The sequence below is a fragment of the Lemur catta genome, chromosome 2, assembly GCF_020740605.2.
Source record: "Lemur catta isolate mLemCat1 chromosome 2, mLemCat1.pri, whole genome shotgun sequence".
Classification (NCBI taxonomy): Eukaryota; Metazoa; Chordata; class Mammalia; order Primates; family Lemuridae; genus Lemur; species Lemur catta.
This window is the reverse complement of record NC_059129.1, coordinates 42,365,284-42,382,341: the sequence shown is the minus strand read 5'-3', so window position 1 is coordinate 42,382,341 and position 17,058 is coordinate 42,365,284. Positions and strand designations below refer to the sequence as shown.

Genomic DNA, 17,058 nt, shown 5'->3' with positions numbered 1-17,058 from the left:
TCCGGGCACCCAGGCCTCAAGCTCTCCATCCCCACATCCTTGGGGAGCCAGGTCCCCTTCGCCTGGAAATGAGCCAAGCCACACTGAGCAAATGGAACTTTATTTCCATAAATACAGGGGTAACACCCCTTCAAGGGTAGTTAAAAGGGCTGGAGCCTCAAAGGAACTAGGCTTCCAGGGGTTACCCCAACACTGATCATAGGGACTGGGGGATCCCCAAACCTGAGATGGGCCTCACAGGCCGCAGATATTCCCCAACACTGACACTTTGAGAACGGAACTGTCCCCATGGGGGAGCCTCAGAACCCCACTCTCATGGGTAGTCCCTTTTGGGGGTTGGGAGGGCTGATGACAGGGGAGTTCACAGAAAAAGGGAACATGGGGTAGACAGAAGCTAAAAATGTCCTGAGTGGCCTGGAAGACCCCTGTGGTGGGCAGGGGCTGGGTTCTCCTCCTGTACAGCCAGATACGGAGGAGCAGCAGCAGCAGCAGGAGCAGCCACAAGTTAAAAACCTGGTTTCTCACTTCCCAACTTCAGCCTTGGGAGAAAGGGAGAGCATGGAGCAACCCTCCAAGTAAGAGGACATGAGGTAGGGGAGACCGGAACTTTTCATTCACGGAGGAACAGAACAGGGGGGTTCTGGGAGCTCTGGTGGGTGGGGGGCAGTGTGGGAGCAATGAGGTGGTCATAGGCACTCCCAAGCCTGACATCTGCTTTCCAAGGCCACCACTTGGTTTCTGGGCTGGGGAGGTCCTGGGGACCCTGAGGACATCTTCAGGAGAGCCAAGGTTCAATGCAGGTCTCATAAAGGGTGCGGTTGGAATGCCAGGCTGTGTGGGAGATCCCGGCCATCGGACACCTCACTATGGCCCCCCGGGCCAAGAGAGTCTTCAACCCAAAAGAATCACGCAGATAAACCTTCAAGGTGGGTGAAGGGGCGCGGGAGCATGGAAGAAAGACACAAGGAGAGATAATGTGAGTTACTGCTGGTGTCCTCAGCCTCCTCCCCACAGGGTGAACCCTTCAGCTCAGGGGTCAGTGGCATGGAGGGCTCCAGAATGGGGCGGGACAGTGAGTGAAGAGAGGGGGTAATCCCAGGGTGCTCACCAGTTGCTCCTCCATCTCCAAGACGGTCTCATTTGCATCATAGAAACCAAAGAAGCTACAAAGAGATTTGGGGGCAGGTTATCAGGAGAGCTGGAGAAAATCAAGGTGGGCTAGGGTCCTTCAGGAACTCACAGCCTACTGGGGAGATGGGCAGCAGGGAGGACACCCAAAAATATTTAACTGGCTGGATATCATTATCTCATGAGGTGATGCCCTGAAGATACGGCGTCACTTCTGTAGAATTCCCATCAGAAATGCATAACTGAATCTAATCATGAGGAAAAATCCAACAAACCCAAACTGAGGAACATTCTACAAAATAGCTGGTCCATATGCTTCAAAAATATCGATGGCTGGGCACAGTGGCTCATTCCTGTAACCCCAGCACTTTGGTAGGCTGAGGATCACTTGAGGCCAGGAGTTCAAGACCAGCCTGAGCAACATATCGAGACCCTGTCTCTATAAAAACAAAATGAAATGAGAAGTTATCCAGGCACAGTGGCACACACCTGTAGTCCCAGCCACTCAGGAGGCTGAAGGACGGGGATCACTTGAGCCCTGGTGTATGAGACTGCAGTGAGCTACAGTTGTGCCACTGTACTACAGCCTGGGCAACAAAGCAAGACCCTGTCTCTAAAAACGAACAAAAAAGACATGACAACTAAATGCAACATGGGATCCTGAGCTGGAGCTTGCACTGAGTATTTTTTTTTTATAAGGGCAATTGTCAATGTTAATTTCCTGATTTTGATAATTATGTCATAGATATGTAAAAGATATCCTGTTTATAGGAAATGATCACTGACACACTGAAGTATTTAGGGGTAAAGAGATATCATGTCTACAACCTACTATCAAAAGGTTCACACAAAAAATTTATATATTAAATATTTAATAAACTTATATTTAAATATAATATTAACATATAAATAAATATATAAGTATATATATCTAGACAAAAATATTTATGTAAACATGGTAAAATATTAACATTTGGGAAATCTAGGTGAGACATATACAAGAATGCTTTGTATTATTTTGTAACTTAAGTATAAAATTTCAAAATAAAAAGGTCTTAAAATTTTTTAAAGAATGTTTAACTAGCATGGGCACTGAGTGGACCCTGGCCATGAATAACTGAATAAATGCTAATAGTGTTAAGTCCAATAGACTATGGGAGCAAAGTGGAAAGGCCACTACCCTAGTTCTAGAGCATCAACAAAGGCCTCCCAGCAATGATCCTGGACCAGGTGAGGCCGTCCCAAGCAAAGGGAATTGTAAGAGCAAAGGCACAGAGGTGAGGCACAGCTGGGTACTTAGGGGAGCTGGACTGGAAGCCTGGAGGCAATGTTGAGGGGCTGAATTTCAGAAAGGGTAGGAAAGCAGTAGGGGCACACAGACCTGGATTTGAACCCAGCTCTGCCACACTCCCCCCCACTGTGTGTGAACATATTACTTACCTTCATCATGCTATATAAGAATACTTCATAGAAAGGAAGTAAAACACTGTGGTTAAGAGCCAGATAGCCTGACCTCACCATTTACACACTATGAATGTAGGCAAGTTATTTCATCTTTTCGCACCCAAGTTTCCTTCATATGTCAAATGAAGATAAGAGTAATTATCACACAGGTTGGTATGAGGATTAAATGAGCTAATATATGACAGGTACTTAAAACAGTGTGACATGGGACATAAAAAATGCTATAAAACCAAGTGCAATCACTGTCATTCATAGGGTTGCTGTAGATGTGAAATGAAATAATGTATATAAAACTCATCCTTACTATTATATTATTACAATATTGTAAGGGAGGTCATGCTTCCACTCAGAACCCTCCAATGCCTTTCCAGCTCACTCAGAATAAAAAAAATCAAAGGCCCTAGTTACCAGGGACTTTGGGGAAGTGGGGATAAGGAGTTGTTTAATGGGGACAGAGTTTCAGGGGGACAAAAGTTCTGGAGATGGGTGGTGGGAAGGATGGTAGTTACACAACAATGTGAATGTACTTAATGCCATAAAACTGTGCAGTTAAAAATGGTTAAAATATATTTCCTTAATAATTTCTAGGAAAAAGAAAAAAATGGTTAAAGTGGTAATTTTTGTTACATATGTTTTATCACAATAAAAAAGAAAAAAAAATCAAGGGCTTACTTTGGCCTATAAAGGTTTGACAAAACTGGTCCTCTGCCACCTCTTTTAACTTCCTCTCCCACCTCTGCCAGGGGTGGGGAAGCTGCGGCCTTACTGGGTCCTCAAGTGCAGCCTTTTGACTGAATCCAAAGTTTGCAGAACAAATCCTTTTATTAAAAGGCGTGCAGCAGAGAAAAATGAAGCTTTTCTTGCCTTCTTTGGTGCTTAAAACGGAAGAATCTTAAAATCAGAAGGCCGCAGGTTCCCCACTGGCCTTGTTTCCCACACCTGCCTCAGAATGCAACTCTCTCCCTCACTCCCTTCAGTCTTGTTCAAATGGCAACTCTTCCAGGAGGACTGCTCTGGCCACTACTGAAACTAGGCCCCAGTCATCCTCTACTCCCTTCCCTTGCCTTATTTTATCACCACCTGACATACACACATTTATTAGCCATCTCCCAAACTAGAATGTAAGCTATGTAACACTGAGGACTTCTCTTTTACTTACTGCTGCATTCCTACAGCCCAGAACAGTGCCCAGGCCCATAGTGCTCAATAAATAATTGTTGAGTGACTAAAATAGTTCAGGTGACATCACTCATGATGACCTATAACAGAGGCAAGCACATAGTGCCATAGAGCCAAGGATTTTCCCAAGGAATAGCATGGAGGGGATGAGGATGGAAGCTGTCACAATAGTCCAGATAAGTAAAGAGGTGTAGGAAATGTGATAAAATGGCACGCAACTACACACATACATTGTGCCAATGTCAATTTCCTGGTTTTGATACTGTGCTATAGTTATGTAGGATGCAAGCCCTGGGGGAAACTGGGTGAAGGGCCTCTCTATGCTACCTTTGCAATTTCCTGTGAATCCATAATTATTTCAGAATTGAAAGTTTTTACAAAGGGGGAATGGTAGGGAGGGAGATGAAGTAGAATCAGCAGGACTTAGTAATTGGTTAGATACGAGGGGTTGGGGTATGATTCTCAGGTTTTGGCGTTAGGTGAAGCTGTGGCAGGGGGTGGGGGGGCATTAACTGAACAGTGGGAGGAGCAGACCACTTTCAGGCATGAGACAAAAATTGGTGGGGGTTGGAGAAGTCTTTAGCCAATCTTCAGGCCACACAGTCCCTTATTACCTGGACTGCCAGGGAGTAATAACACCATCATCAGGGCCCCCAATCAGCACCAGGCGGCCCACACGAAGAAAGTTCTTCCGCCATGCTGCAGGATGGGAAGAAGAGAGCCTGAGTCAGCCACAGGGGTCAGGGTAGGTTGGACAGAGGAACAGAAGAGGTCAGAGAAGCAGAAAAGGGGACGCAGGTAGAAGCCTGGATTCTCACCTGTGGCATTGGGATGATCTCTTTCCCCATTGATCAGGGCCAGGAAGCTGCTGGCATTGAGGTACAAGTCATCATGGTGGGGGTCTGGGTAAAACAGCAGTTAGAAAGATAGGGAAGCAAGACTGGGGGCCGGCGGTACAAATCAAATTGGACAGCAATAAAATAGTAACAATGATAGCAAGTACTTTTTTCTAGCACCTATATGAGCCAGGTACTGTTCAAAGTACTTTGCATTCATTTAACTTATTTAATCTTCACAAGCAGGCTGTGAGATATGTGCTACATTATTATTTTAAAGATAACAAAACTGAGTCACAGTGACTTGCCCAAAGTCACCTAGTAAGGTCAGGCTTCAAACCCAAGTAGTGTTTACATTCGTCAGTTGAAATACTACACCGGGGGTTGGCAAACTATAACCACTGGGCCCAATCCAGCCTGCTGCTTGTTTTTGTAAATAAAGTTTTATTGCAATACAGAAACACACATTCATTTATACATGGTCTACATGGTCTATGGCTGCTTTCACACTACAACAGCAGAACTGAACAGTTATGACAGACTGTATGGCCTACATAGCCAAAAAGACTTACTATCTGGCCCTTCACAGAAAAGGTTTACAGACCCCTGCATCAGGCTATACTCTGAGGCAATGAGGTGACAACATAAAGCATTTTGAAAAGCACCTGTTCAAATAGTAAGTGCTCAACAAATGTAAGTTATTACTGTCATCACTGCTATTGGTTATAGTAGAGGTGGGAGCAGCAAGACCCTACACTGTACAGTGCTGTCTCCATGGAAGCCCCAGTTCAGCATGTGCCACTCACCGTGCCAATAGTTACAGATGGAGAATTCCTGGCCCCAGGGGCTGTAGCAGATCCGGTAGAGGTTAGACCGCATGGAGGTGGGGAACAGCCACTTCAAATAGTCCGTGTCTGGCAAGAGAACAACAGTGCCAGGTGACCATAAACCTCCTGCCCCCCAAAACTCCGGGCCTGCTGTGGAGCTCAGTGCCCACTCACCTCCATACTGTCCCATCTGTGGAGAGGAGAGGGAGATGAAAGAATCCACATTGTGATCATCCATGACAGAGAGCAGTGCTCGGCACACCAGGCCCCCTGCAGGCAGAACACCACATTGGGCAGGGACTTCCGGACAGCCAGGCCAACAGTACCTGCCCCCACTGTCCGCCCCCCACCCAACACACTGTACAGAAAGGAAACTGAGGCTCAGAGAAGGCAGGCACACCCTGTGCCAACAGATCCCACATCATGTAAGTAACAGAGCCAGAATTAGACACGGCCTCCTGACTGTAACTCTACGATGCTTTTACCTGCCCCATTAGCCTTTATGTCCAAGTACATGGGTAATGGGGAAAGAAGGGGCAGCAGTGCAGGGAGCCTCCCTCCCATTCAAGACAGAGATAAGACCCACGTGCTGAGGGAAGTCAGAAAAGAAGGGCTCAGGTACCAGAGCTCTGGCTGGAGCAATGTGGTTCAGAAAAAGGGACACTAGGAATCGCCCCTCAGATACGGACCAAGCCTCGGCTACGGCTTAGGAGTCGAGGGCAGAGGAGTTGCCTACCCTGCGAGTAGCAGATGAGATGCACCCCTCGAGGGGCCTTTGCCATGATGGGGACCACAGCCTCTCGGAACCCTTGCACCTGTTCCCACAGGGGTCGCAAGCTCTCTCTCCCATCGAAGAGATCGAGCACTGTCACCACAGTCCCGGGGTGTGTCTGTGGGAAGGGGGCAATGCAGCCACCAAGGACAGGCTAAAAACCCCACACACACCACCCCCTGGCCCACGTCCACATGCCTATTGTGCCCTGCCAAGACCAGGGATCCCATCAGCCCCCAACTCTCCCCACGCCAGCACCAGCTCCCCGAGGACCTGGGCAGGACCTGAGGGTGGCTTTCAGTTTGCCGCTCTCCCTCCCCAGCCACCACAGACGCCTCTAAAGCCCTCCACCCGAGTGTCCTTTGCCAGACCTCATTGATGTATTCCAGCAGGTGGCGGAAGCTGTATGAGCTGTCGAAGAGCCCATGCACCACGATGACCGGCTTGTAGGACGTGCGGCGGAGCGAGGGGGCTGCGGGCAGCAGCAGCGGCAGGCACGGCAACAGGAGCAGGACCCACGCCGAGGGGAGCCGCTGCCCCCAGAGCCCCAGCATGCTCCCGCCTGAAAAGGGGACGATGAGGGCCCGTGAGGGAGATGACAACACCCTCCCCCCTCGGAACAAACGCCGGCAATCAAGCCTCTCCCTCCCGCTTCCACACTAGGTCTTTGTCACAAAACAGCCTTCTTTGAACTTACTCCAGCCGTCTTTCTACAAACACACCCCCCGACCACGTTGACGCACCACCGCGCACCCGAAGTCCCGCCCCCAACTCAGCGCCTGGGGGACTAGGTCCCTGGGCCCAGGATCTTCCTAACGCATCACCCCAGCCATGCACAACCAAGGGTTCTGCAAGACCCCTGAGCAGCAGCCCAGGCCCCCTGGAAAGTGCAAACTCCCACCTGGCCTGGGTCTGTAGGCCTCGCTCCGCCCGCTGTTTACTTCTCCCAAGTCTGGAATTCACGGGGGAGGGGAAGGGTTTGAGGGGAGAGCGCGCACGGGAATGACGGACAAGGGGGTGGGGACGGCGGGCTGCTCGGGGTCGCGCACAGCCGTCACGTCCGGGGCTTTCCCTGGCAACCGTGCGAGCGTCCCCCGCAACGCAGGCCTGGGACCGGAGGGGCAATGGAACATTCCATTGCGCCCTAGGAGCTGGGGAGGAAATAGGCGGAGCGATCCATTTAGGCTGGTGGGGAGAGGAAAAAGCAGCAAACATGTTCTGGAAATCGAAAGAGGGCCCCTCCAGACCCCACTGCACCCAGCGACGCAAGGGTCTGATCTCCCCGCCTTGATTCCCCCCACTTCCCAATCCAGGGTCTGGCTGGCTCCGCAGCGGAACGTGAAGTTTTCTCTCTCCAAAGGGTGGTGCGGCAGGACTGGGGAAAGGTAGTCCTCCGCATTTTGTCGGCGCTGGGTTTGTGGCGGTGAGTGGCAGGGTGACCTGGAGGGCTGATGCCAACCCGGGCGTACCATTCAACCCCCCGCCCGCCCCAGGTCGGAGTCTTACAACTCTTCATTCTGAAGTGCGTGTAGTGCCCTTGTCTCCAGAGACGCGGAGAGTCCTCGATGCCTCTTGAGCTAAGTGCAGCCTGGCCCAGTTTCTCCTGCGCTAGTCTACTCCCCTCCCCATATACGACCCACACCCCAAAGGGGTGGAGGGCCCCTGGGGCTACACTGACTCAAGCCCACGTGATTAGGACTAATCTTTCAACGGAACGACCCCCACAATCCAGCCCTCAGAGCTCTCCGCGGGAGGCTCCCGACCCACACCCACCCCACAGACTTCCGAGCTCCAGGAGCTCGCACCTGTCCGCCTATCTGGGACCCCTACTCGATATCCTGGTGCCCCCGCTGGGCCTTTTACTTGTTAGGGCTTTTACATTTAAAGATGTTTCCCTTAAGAAAAGGATTTCTTAGCGTGTCTGAACCCCTCCCTCTGTTCACAAGCTCTTTGCTAGGTCTAAACTCGTCTCTCCCAATCTAACCAATTTGCGCTCGACTTTGTGTAAAGTGAAGATGAGGTGGGGGTAAGGGGTTAGGGGCTCACGCAAACGCCTGAGAAACCAGGGCGACTGGTATGAGGCCGTGATCTAAATCTCCAGGACCTGGGACTGGTTCAAGCGAGGGCCTCTATACTGCTCTGTAGCCTCCGCTTGGACACAGACAGGGAGGGACGCAGCCCGGAGAGCTTCTGCTGCATCCGGGGGCTGGGAAGTACCAGTCTAAAGATGGGATGTGGGGGGGATAATGATTCTCCGGCTGTGTTGTTGCAAAAAACCCAACTGGTGTAAATCTCGGTAGACTGCCTATCCTCACCCTCCCCCCACCCACGCGCTCCCAAGATGTAATGGGCAAATAAAAAGACTGCAATAACGCTGTGCCTCAGGTCGACTCAGGAGATGGAGGTGCGTCTTGGTGGCAGTGGTGAGTGGGAGTAGGGGGATTGAGGGAATGGATCTGAACACTGACCGGGCCAGAAACGCTAAGCAGCCCAAGCAGCAAAGGGAGAATGGGGGAGTAAGCACACATTCCCAAACCCAGCTGCCGGAAATGAGCAGTTGTCCCCACCGCACCCCCGCAAAGAGCTCCAGCTCCTTAATCCTGGATGAAGAAGGTATCTATGCATCCCCCCACCCCACCCCCGCAACTCTCTCCCTCTTCCCGGGTGGACCGAATTCTAGACCTGAACCTCCCACTTTACTGCCAGGGTGGCAGGTCCTCCGTACCCTGGGAACTTTTCAAACCATCTCAGTTCTCAACTCTGCACAATTCTCTCACACAGTTATTCATCTCTTCTAAAGAGGAGGACACTAGGGCCAAAGATTTGGAAGATGATCCTGACATCTTGCAGGAAAATGAGAAAAGCTAAGGTGGGGAAGACCTGTCAGAGTGAACCAGGTCTAGAGGGAATTGGGGTATTGAATCCACTGAGAACCTGCTCGCTTCCTCCCACAATATAATCACTACAGAGAATCTTGAAGGGGGAAACTCTAGAGAGTTCTGTCTCCCTCCTTCCTTCCCTTAGTCCCACCCGCTCGCCTGGTCTTGCCTCCGTTTCCATGACAACTCCAAGGGAGCCTAAACTGGGAGCTTGAATGCCGGGGTGAGAGGAGGAGAGAGGTGGTCCGAGAGTCGGGAGAGACCGAGAGGGGAGAACGTCTGAAACGAGAGGGGACGACGTCTGAAACGCTCCCCCTCCCTCGCCTCGGTCCCTTTAAGCTCCCCCCCTCCCCGCTCTCCCTCCGCCCCCCGCAGCTGCCTTCATCTCTCCATCTCTGCGCTGCTGCCGTCTGCGCCATCCGGCACCCAGACTCCGGAGCCAGCCGGGCCCCCCTCCCCCCCGACTCCGGCTGCAGGGACCCTGTCCCAGCGAGACCGCAGGCATGTCATCCGAAAAGTCAGGTAAAAAACAATAACAAAACCTCCTGCCCTCTCAATCGTTTCCTGACTCTCTCCACCCCTGCCCCAACCCCCTTCCTTACCCCTCCCTAGCGGTGGTTCTGTTTCATCCCCCTCTCTCCAGCTCTCAACACCCTCCACCCCTCCTCTTTCTATCTCCCTCCCTTCTCTTCCTTTCCTCCTTCCAGTCTCAGCTTCTGCCCCTTGCCAACAACATGGGCAGGGGGGCAGGTTGGGAGGATGAAGGAGGTACAGAGTGGCTTAGCATCAGCCAGGTACTGCGGGGATAGCATCGTTGGGAGTGACAGATGGACAATCTCAGGCTGGCATGGAGAAATCCAGAGGGGAAATATGGAGACGTGATCAGATGGGGGTTGTCAGGGGAGTAAAATCCAGAGGAGTCTTCTTTATCTTCTCTAAAAGAGGTCCTGAGATTCCCAGAGAGGCTAGGGCACTCTCTCCTCCACTGAAGGAAGGCAGAGTGGAACATGTCATCCCACGTGTGTTTCTACAACTGTTGAATTGAGCACATATTATTAACACAGGACTGCATGTCTACACATATGCATACGCAGGACTAGGTCGGATAGGCCAGCCCAAAGGCAGCCATAGCAGAGGATAGAAGATTGGGTCTGCCAGTGAGAGCTGTGGGCATGTTGACGAAAAAGAAGGAAGAGGAGCAGAGGAGAGTTGTGACCTCAAAACTAGATGGAAAGGAGGAAGGGGGTGCAGATGGCCTAGATACAGCCCCTCTCTTGCCCCTCAAATGAGAGATGGCTTCTCACCCATCTGTCTCTCTCTTCTCCCCGCCCCCCCCCCCCCCATTATCTCTCTCCATCCCCTTACCTCTCCTCATCTCATCCCTGTCTGCCCTTACTCTTCCCTTATCCTCTCCTTGGCTCATCGCCCCAGGACTCCCAGACTCAGTCCCTCACACTTCTCCACCACCCTACAATGCCCCTCAGCCCCCGGCCGAACCCCCAGCCCCACCCCCACAGGCAGCCCCTTCCTCGCACCATCACCACCACCACCACTACCACCAGTCTGGCACTGCCACCCTCCCGCGCTTAGGGGCAGGTGGCCTGGCCTCTTCCGCAGCCACCGCTCAGCGTGGTCCCTCATCCTCCGCCACGCTGCCGCGGCCCCCCCACCACGCCCCGCCCGGCCCTGCCGCTGGGGCGCCCCCACCCGGCTGCGCTACCTTGCCCCGCATGCCACCCGACCCTTACCTGCAGGAGACTCGCTTCGAGGGCCCACTTCCCCCGCCGCCGCCAGCCGCCGCCGCCCCGCCCCCGCCGGCGCCGGCCCAGACTGCACAGACCCCCGGCTTCGTGGTGCCCACGCACACGGGGGCGGTGGGCACGCTGCCGCTGGGGGGCTACGTAGCGCCCGGATACCCCCTGCAGCTGCAGCCCTGCACTGCTTACGTGCCGGTCTACCCGGTGGGCACGGTGAGTGCGGGGCAGACGGGCGTGGGAGGAGGGGGGCACGGTAGAACAGGACTTGAAATTGGGGACACAGTGGAGGCTGGTGGGATGGAGAAAGAGGGCCAGGGAACAGGTGGTGTTCCTGGGACAAGCCCTAGGGAGAACAGAGCCTGAGACAGGAGGGACAAGGGAAATACTCGGGAATGGGGGCGAGTGGGTAGGGGAGTCTGGAGAGAAGAAACAAGGTCTGAAGTGAGGCCAGGACTGCCTGGGTGTGACCATACCATGGGGGAGAGTGTAAAGACCCCCAAGAGTATGAAGGTTAATGACACAGTGAAGGGAGGAGAGGGGCCTAGGCAGAATTTATGGGTGTCTGGGAAGGGTAGTGGGCGATCATTTCTTTGCGAAGCAACAGGTGAGAATGGTGTCTATGAAGCCGCTTTGCCAGCCGCCCAACGCCGGTAGGCTGGGAGTGGGTCAGAGTGACGTCCCTGCCCCCCAACTTTCCTTCCACAGCCCTATGCAGGCGGAACTCCGGGGGGGACGGGAGTGACCTCGACTCTCCCGCCGCCGCCACAGGGCCCAGGGCTGGCCCTACTGGAGCCGAGGCGCCCACCGCACGACTACATGCCGATCGCGGTGCTGACCACCATCTGCTGCTTCTGGCCTACGGGCATCATCGCCATCTTCAAGGCAGTGCAGGTGGGGGCGGCGGGGGCTGGGGCTCGCTCGAGTCCCAGGGAGTGCTGGGCCTCTTGGGATGATTTTAGAGGGAGGCAGAGGCGTTTGAGCGGGGGCAGCAGCTCTTACACTTCCCCCACCCCATGCCCCGTAGGTGCGCACGGCCTTGGCCCGCGGAGACATGGTGTCGGCCGAGATAGCTTCCCGCGAGGCCCGGAACTTCTCCTTCATCTCCCTGGCCGTGGGCATCGCGGCCATGGTGCTCTGTACCATCCTCACCGTAGTCATCATCATCGCCGCGCAGCACCACGAGAACTACTGGGATCCCTAAAAACGCCCCCAGCCCGGCCCCACCCTCCGCCCCTCGACCTCCCGGGCGCGTTCTGCAGTCTTACCGCAGACCCGGTGGGTGCCCTGCACACCGGCCTCTGGGGCCGTCGGACTTCGCCTCTTCTTAAACTCCGCCTCCAGGGAACCTCTCACCTTTCGAGCAAGCTCCGAATTCAGTTCCTCAGGAACCCCTCTAAAGCCCACACCCCTAGAGACGCCGCTTTTTGGGATCCCGGCCAAACGCTAGGCCCTCAGTTGCTCCAGGCTCCCACCCCTTCAAAGTACAGCGAAACAAGCCGAGCACCCTCGCTCTGGTCCTCAAAGACCCGCCGCCTCTATAGGCTCCGCCCCAACCCTGACAAACCCCGCCTCCAGGTCGGCAGGCTCCGCCTTCTTCTCGTCTCCGCGGGGTGATTCAGTCCGGTGATTGGGTTTGTGGCTCCAGGCCTCGCCCACGGACAGACAGATTCTTCTCTTTGTTCCCCGGAGGACCGAGCCCCGGGGTAGCCACACCCCCACGCGCACTCCCGTTTTTGCAAGTGCAGTTTCGTCCCTCCTCCACCCAGGTCTTTGCCTATTTTCTTGCTAATCCCAGAACCTCTCCTTTTGTTGTTTTTGGAAGGACATTTGGAAAGTTCCTGGTTTAGAACCCTTCTTCCTGGGATAAGAAACATGTCCTGTTCTCTGTAAATACGCCCTTCCACCCATTCCAACCCCTGGGCAGCCGGCTGAGGGGAATCCAGGGTATGGACCTCCGAGTCCCGGAGGAGAGCCAGCCCGCTCCCGGTTCCCCTTGGCGGTCCCGCCTTGTTCTGATCTGTGTGTGCGTGTGTGTGAACTTCTGAACGACGATATTAAAGAGATTTAGTGGATGTATCGCCCGCAATTCCAAAGACTGTGGCCCCATGAAGACCCTGCCCTTTTGGTTCCCTCTTTCACTCTCCTTCATCTCCTCTTCCAGGGAAAAAAAGAAAGCCGACAGAGACGAAAGCGGGAGAGGCAGATGCCCAGACCACTAGAAGGACACACAAATATGGGGGCGGCAGGAGCTCCCTGGGAACCTGCCAGGGAAGACCTTGGGGTCTACTCAGTGGGTCTTTCCTTCCCCAGCACCCCCTTTCCACTCCCTACTATCCCCAGAACTCCAGGAAGGCAAAAGGAAAGAAGAGGGCAGACCATTGGGAAGAAGTTGGTTAAGGACAAGGTGACAGGGGCAGGGAAATGATACCAGCTGCCCGTAGCTGTTTCTGACTGTGGGCTGGAGGGTAGCAGACAACTCGGATTAGAGCCCCACATGATGTACTGTACCAGGCAAAAGGGGCAGAGAGCTGTGGAAGCCCCAGGGAGGAGGTCCATAGACTCTGAAGTCTGCCTGGGGCTAGGTGCCCTCTCCTCCCCTGAGGCCTCTTTGTAAGGGAGGTGGCAAGTAGGGGGTGACAAAAGCAGTGGGCAAGACAGGGTCCTACCCTGAATTTATGCATTTATACAACATGCAAACTGCATGCAGGACACTGGTGTGACGTCTGCCCGGACAGCAGGTGTGACCCCTGACCTCATGGAGCTTACAGTCTAGAAGGGGAGCCATGCACTGAGACAGGAGACATGGGAGGAGGGTGGGGTGAGACATGGATATCATGGGTTCTCCTTTGGATGTTTCAAACTTAATGTACCTACCTTAACAGACTTATGGAAAAAGAATCCATATTTGCAGCTTCTACTTCCTCACCCCTAAATACCTTTCTTCTCTTAAATAGGGGAGTATTACTAACAGAGATGTGTCTGTGTCTGCCTTTCTTTCATACCCACTATTTCTTGACTCCTTGAAATATGCTTTTGCTCCCTACTCTACTGAGACCACACTCTCAAATGGCACCCAATGATCAGAGGTTACCAGAGGAGCCCAAATTAATGGCATTTTCATGGTACTCTGCCTCTCTGAACTCTGCCATGTTTGTCCCTTGACCCTGGATTCCTCACATCTCCAGGTTCATGGACATGTTATCTCCTCTCCCCCCCCCCAATTATCCTTCCTCTGCCTTTCCCCTTTGCTTTTTCTCCTCCCTTCTCGTGTAAGCGTCTATCTCTGGATTCTTTCCTTCTCTGAGACTTTCGCTTGAAAAGGTCATCCATTCAACTCAGCCATCATCTCTAATGAAATGCTTCTCCAACCTGTGTGTCACATGCAGACACTTGTCCAGTGCCTGCGGAGGAGCACAGACAAACAGACCATGCTGCTGGTTCGCAAAATCAGCATGTCCCACACCAAACTGATGAAATGCCACCAAAACCTGCTTCCCTGTCTCCATTATGGCACCACTGTCCCCATCACCCTTCCTTATCTGAAAACTCGCTGCCTCCTCCACCTCCCCTCTGCCTTACTTTGGGTGTGCTCTCAAACCCAGTTAATTCTACCACAATATCTTTTAACTTTTCGCCAGCCCTTGCCAGAAAAATTACCTCATCTGGGTTCATTGCAACAGCTTCCCCAGCAGATCTCCCTGCTTCCTACCCTGTTCCAAGTCTCCCTAGCCACTGCTGTTAGATTAGCCTCCCTAAACACACGCGTGTGCAACTCCACTGCTCAAAAGCCTCCCAGGTTCCCTATTGCTTACTCAATTATTTACAAAATTTCAATCTGACCTTTAACTCCTTCTGTAATTTAAAATCATCCAGCTTCTCTGTTCAACCTAATTTCCAAACAAATTGAATTACTCATCATTGCCATCTCCAGGTATTTGCCCAGTTGCTCTCAAATCTTAGACCTCCTTCCCCAGTCTCTGCTTATTTATTATAAACCACATTGTTTGCAGCTTGTCACGAGCTTCAGACTACCTCTAGACTTTTGCTCTTTGTTCGCCTCTTCACATCTGCCTCTCTACTTGGTGACATTTTATCTATCCTTCAAGACCCAGATGAATTCATCCCTCACTCCAGCAAGATCTCACTCTGCCCTCTGGGTTGAATTAGAGCGGTGGGTTTCTAAATACAGCCCCAGGCATTCCTTGGAGCAATGGTTCTTACCCCTGGCTACACATTAGAATCCTATGGGGAACATTTAAAAGTCCCAAAGCCCAGGTCTCATCCTAGACCAATTAAATCAGAATCTCTGGGGGTGGGACTCAGGCATCAATATTTAAGATACGCCTAGATGATCCCAAATCCTAGGCTTAGAGACACCTCAGGGACCATCCAGGCAGAGAGGAGGGGAGAGGCCAAAAGGTGGCTTCAAATAGGGCATTTTTTTTTTCTTGAGACAGAGTCACCCTGAGTGGAATCATCGTAGCTCACTGCAAAACTTCATACTTCTGGGCTCAAGCGATCCTCCTGCCTCAGCCTCCTGTGTAGCTGTTCCACACTGTAATCACCTGTCACCACACTTTTGGCCCCTCTCCCTCGGACACATTTTATCCCTGGTTAAATCCCACTCTGCCTGCTCTGCACCTGCGCCGGACAGCTGGGGGAACCCACAGTCATACTGAGTGGGCTCGCTGCCCGTGGGCCCTCGGGGGGGCCTGCCAGCCTACCTTTTCCTTAGTCGGTTCACATCTCCCAAATCTGAGACCACAATTTCACAAGATAATAACCTTTTTTCCTATTTCAGTGAGAAAACAGAAATTTTCAGGTAAGAACTTCCTCATAGTCCCACCCCAAATTCACCAGCCTACCTGCATCTCTGCCAGGGAGGCAGAGCACCTGACCTGCTCCCAGCAGCCCCCTCTGTGCCCTGGGATCCTTCCCACGTGCTCAGAGACAGGACTCCTGAAATTACCCATCTCTACCCCACATAACTGGTTTTCCCCTCTTTGCTGAAACATTCCCATCATCATGCAAACATGCTATAATAATATACCTTGTCCTTGAAAAGAAAAAAAATAACTGTTTTGCTACTCGTGTATGTAGTAAAAGCAAAACATTCAGAATAGTGCTTCTCCCTTGCCAGTAAGAGTCTGACTGCAGAGGGACATCCAGGGAGCTTCAACAATGTTGGAAAGTTACTTCTTAAGCTGCCAGATGTTAGTTTAATTATTCTTCATAGTATACATGAATATATGCATATAAATTATAATTCTATATGTGTGAAATAATTCACATTTACTTGTAAATTTAACTGTCACTGGACCCAGCTCCCCCCATCAGTGCTCCATTTCTCTCTTCACTTTACAGCAGAACTTCTCACTGCCTCCACTTGCTTGCCTCCCATTCTCTGTTGAATTTCCTTCAATCAGGCTTTCATCCCCACCACTGCACTTAAAACACACACCAGGGTCACCAGTGATCTCCAAGTTTCTAAACCCAATGGTCAATGGTCAGCTCTCATCTTAACTAGAGTCTAGAGTCTAGATCAGTGTTTCTCAGTTTTGAGATTATTGGCATTTGGGGCCAGATAATTCTTTATCACAGAGGGCCAACCTGTGCATTGTCTTGCCAAATGTCTCCCGGGGAACATCTTGACCAGTGGTTTTCAAGAGTGGGTGATCCTCCCATGCCACCCCTTGGGACATTTGGCAATGTCTAGAGATGTTTTTGGTCATCACAACTGAGGAGGTGCCCCTAGCCTCTAGTGAGTAGAAGCCAGGTATAGTGCTTAACATGCTACAACATGCAGGACATGATAAAGAATTATTCAGCCCAAAATGTCAATAGTGCTAAGGTTAAGAAACCCTAGTCTAGACCCACCAGCAACATTTGATACAGTTGATCACTTCTTCCTACTTCAAATGCTCAGATGCTTTCTCCACTTCCAATACTCTGGATCCAACTAAAGAAAGTATTCCCTATTTCCTTATTGGCTGATCCTTCTCAGTTTTCACTGACAGTTCCCAAATATTATATTTTTCTTTTAATTGCAAGGAGAAATAGACAAAAATTTAGCAATTTTTTTTTTTTTTGAGACAGGGTCTCACTCTGTTGCCCAGGCTAGAGTGCAGTGGCATGATCATAGGTCAGTACAGCCTTGAACTCCTGGGCTCAAGCCATCTTCCTGCCTCAGCCTCCTGAGCAGCTAGGACTACAGGC

General features: G+C 52.0%; 2 protein-coding genes across 5 annotated transcripts; one reads left to right on the top strand and one right to left on the bottom strand.

Annotated features, from left to right (window-relative positions):
- Window positions 1–84: 84 nt before the first annotated feature.
- On the bottom strand, window positions 85–7,225 carry PPT2 (palmitoyl-protein thioesterase 2). The gene is made up of 9 exons (XM_045541757.1): window positions 7,108–7,225; window positions 6,578–6,768; window positions 6,171–6,324; window positions 5,609–5,704; window positions 5,414–5,521; window positions 4,590–4,673; window positions 4,386–4,470; window positions 1,109–1,163; window positions 85–919 (listed from the first exon to the last, which is right to left on the bottom strand). Exons 2-9 carry the CDS (start codon window positions 6,758–6,760, stop codon window positions 776–778), a joined length of 909 nt encoding a protein of 302 aa, XP_045397713.1. The 5' UTR covers window positions 6,761–6,768; window positions 7,108–7,225; the 3' UTR covers window positions 85–775.
- PRRT1 (proline rich transmembrane protein 1) lies at window positions 7,225–12,914 on the top strand. 4 transcript variants are annotated; one of them, XM_045541753.1, is made up of 8 exons: window positions 7,225–7,591; window positions 7,700–8,819; window positions 8,988–9,075; window positions 9,231–9,308; window positions 9,461–9,607; window positions 10,517–11,055; window positions 11,548–11,733; window positions 11,867–12,914. In XM_045541753.1, the coding sequence occupies exons 4-8, from the start codon at window positions 9,301–9,303 to the stop codon at window positions 12,454–12,456; spliced, it is 1,470 nt and encodes a 489-aa protein (XP_045397709.1). In that variant the 5' UTR covers window positions 7,225–7,591; window positions 7,700–8,819; window positions 8,988–9,075; window positions 9,231–9,300; the 3' UTR covers window positions 12,457–12,914. The 4 variants fall into 4 exon arrangements, with proteins under 4 accessions (XP_045397709.1, XP_045397712.1, XP_045397710.1 ...); XM_045541756.1 differs by lacking the exon at window positions 9,231–9,308 and having other exon boundaries at window positions 7,700–9,075; window positions 10,840–11,055; XM_045541754.1 differs by having other exon boundaries at window positions 7,225–9,075.
- Window positions 12,915–17,058: the final 4,144 nt, after the last annotated feature.

Coding starts and splice junctions, on each gene's coding strand:
- PPT2 (XM_045541757.1), bottom strand. CDS start 6,760: ATGCTGGGGCTCTGGGGGCAGCGGCTCCCCTCGGCGTGGGTCCTGCTC. Junction 5,522..5,608: donor ACAGATGGGACAGTATGGAG/GTGAGTGGGCAC, acceptor TTCTCTTGCCAG/ACACGGACTATTTGAAGTGG. Junction 4,674..5,413: donor CATCTGTAACTATTGGCACG/GTGAGTGGCACA, acceptor TGTTTTACCCAG/ACCCCCACCATGATGACTTG.
- PRRT1 (XM_045541753.1), top strand. Junction 9,608..10,516: donor CATGTCATCCGAAAAGTCAG/GTAAAAAACAAT, acceptor TCATCGCCCCAG/GACTCCCAGACTCAGTCCCT. Junction 11,056..11,547: donor CGGTCTACCCGGTGGGCACG/GTGAGTGCGGGG, acceptor TTCCTTCCACAG/CCCTATGCAGGCGGAACTCC.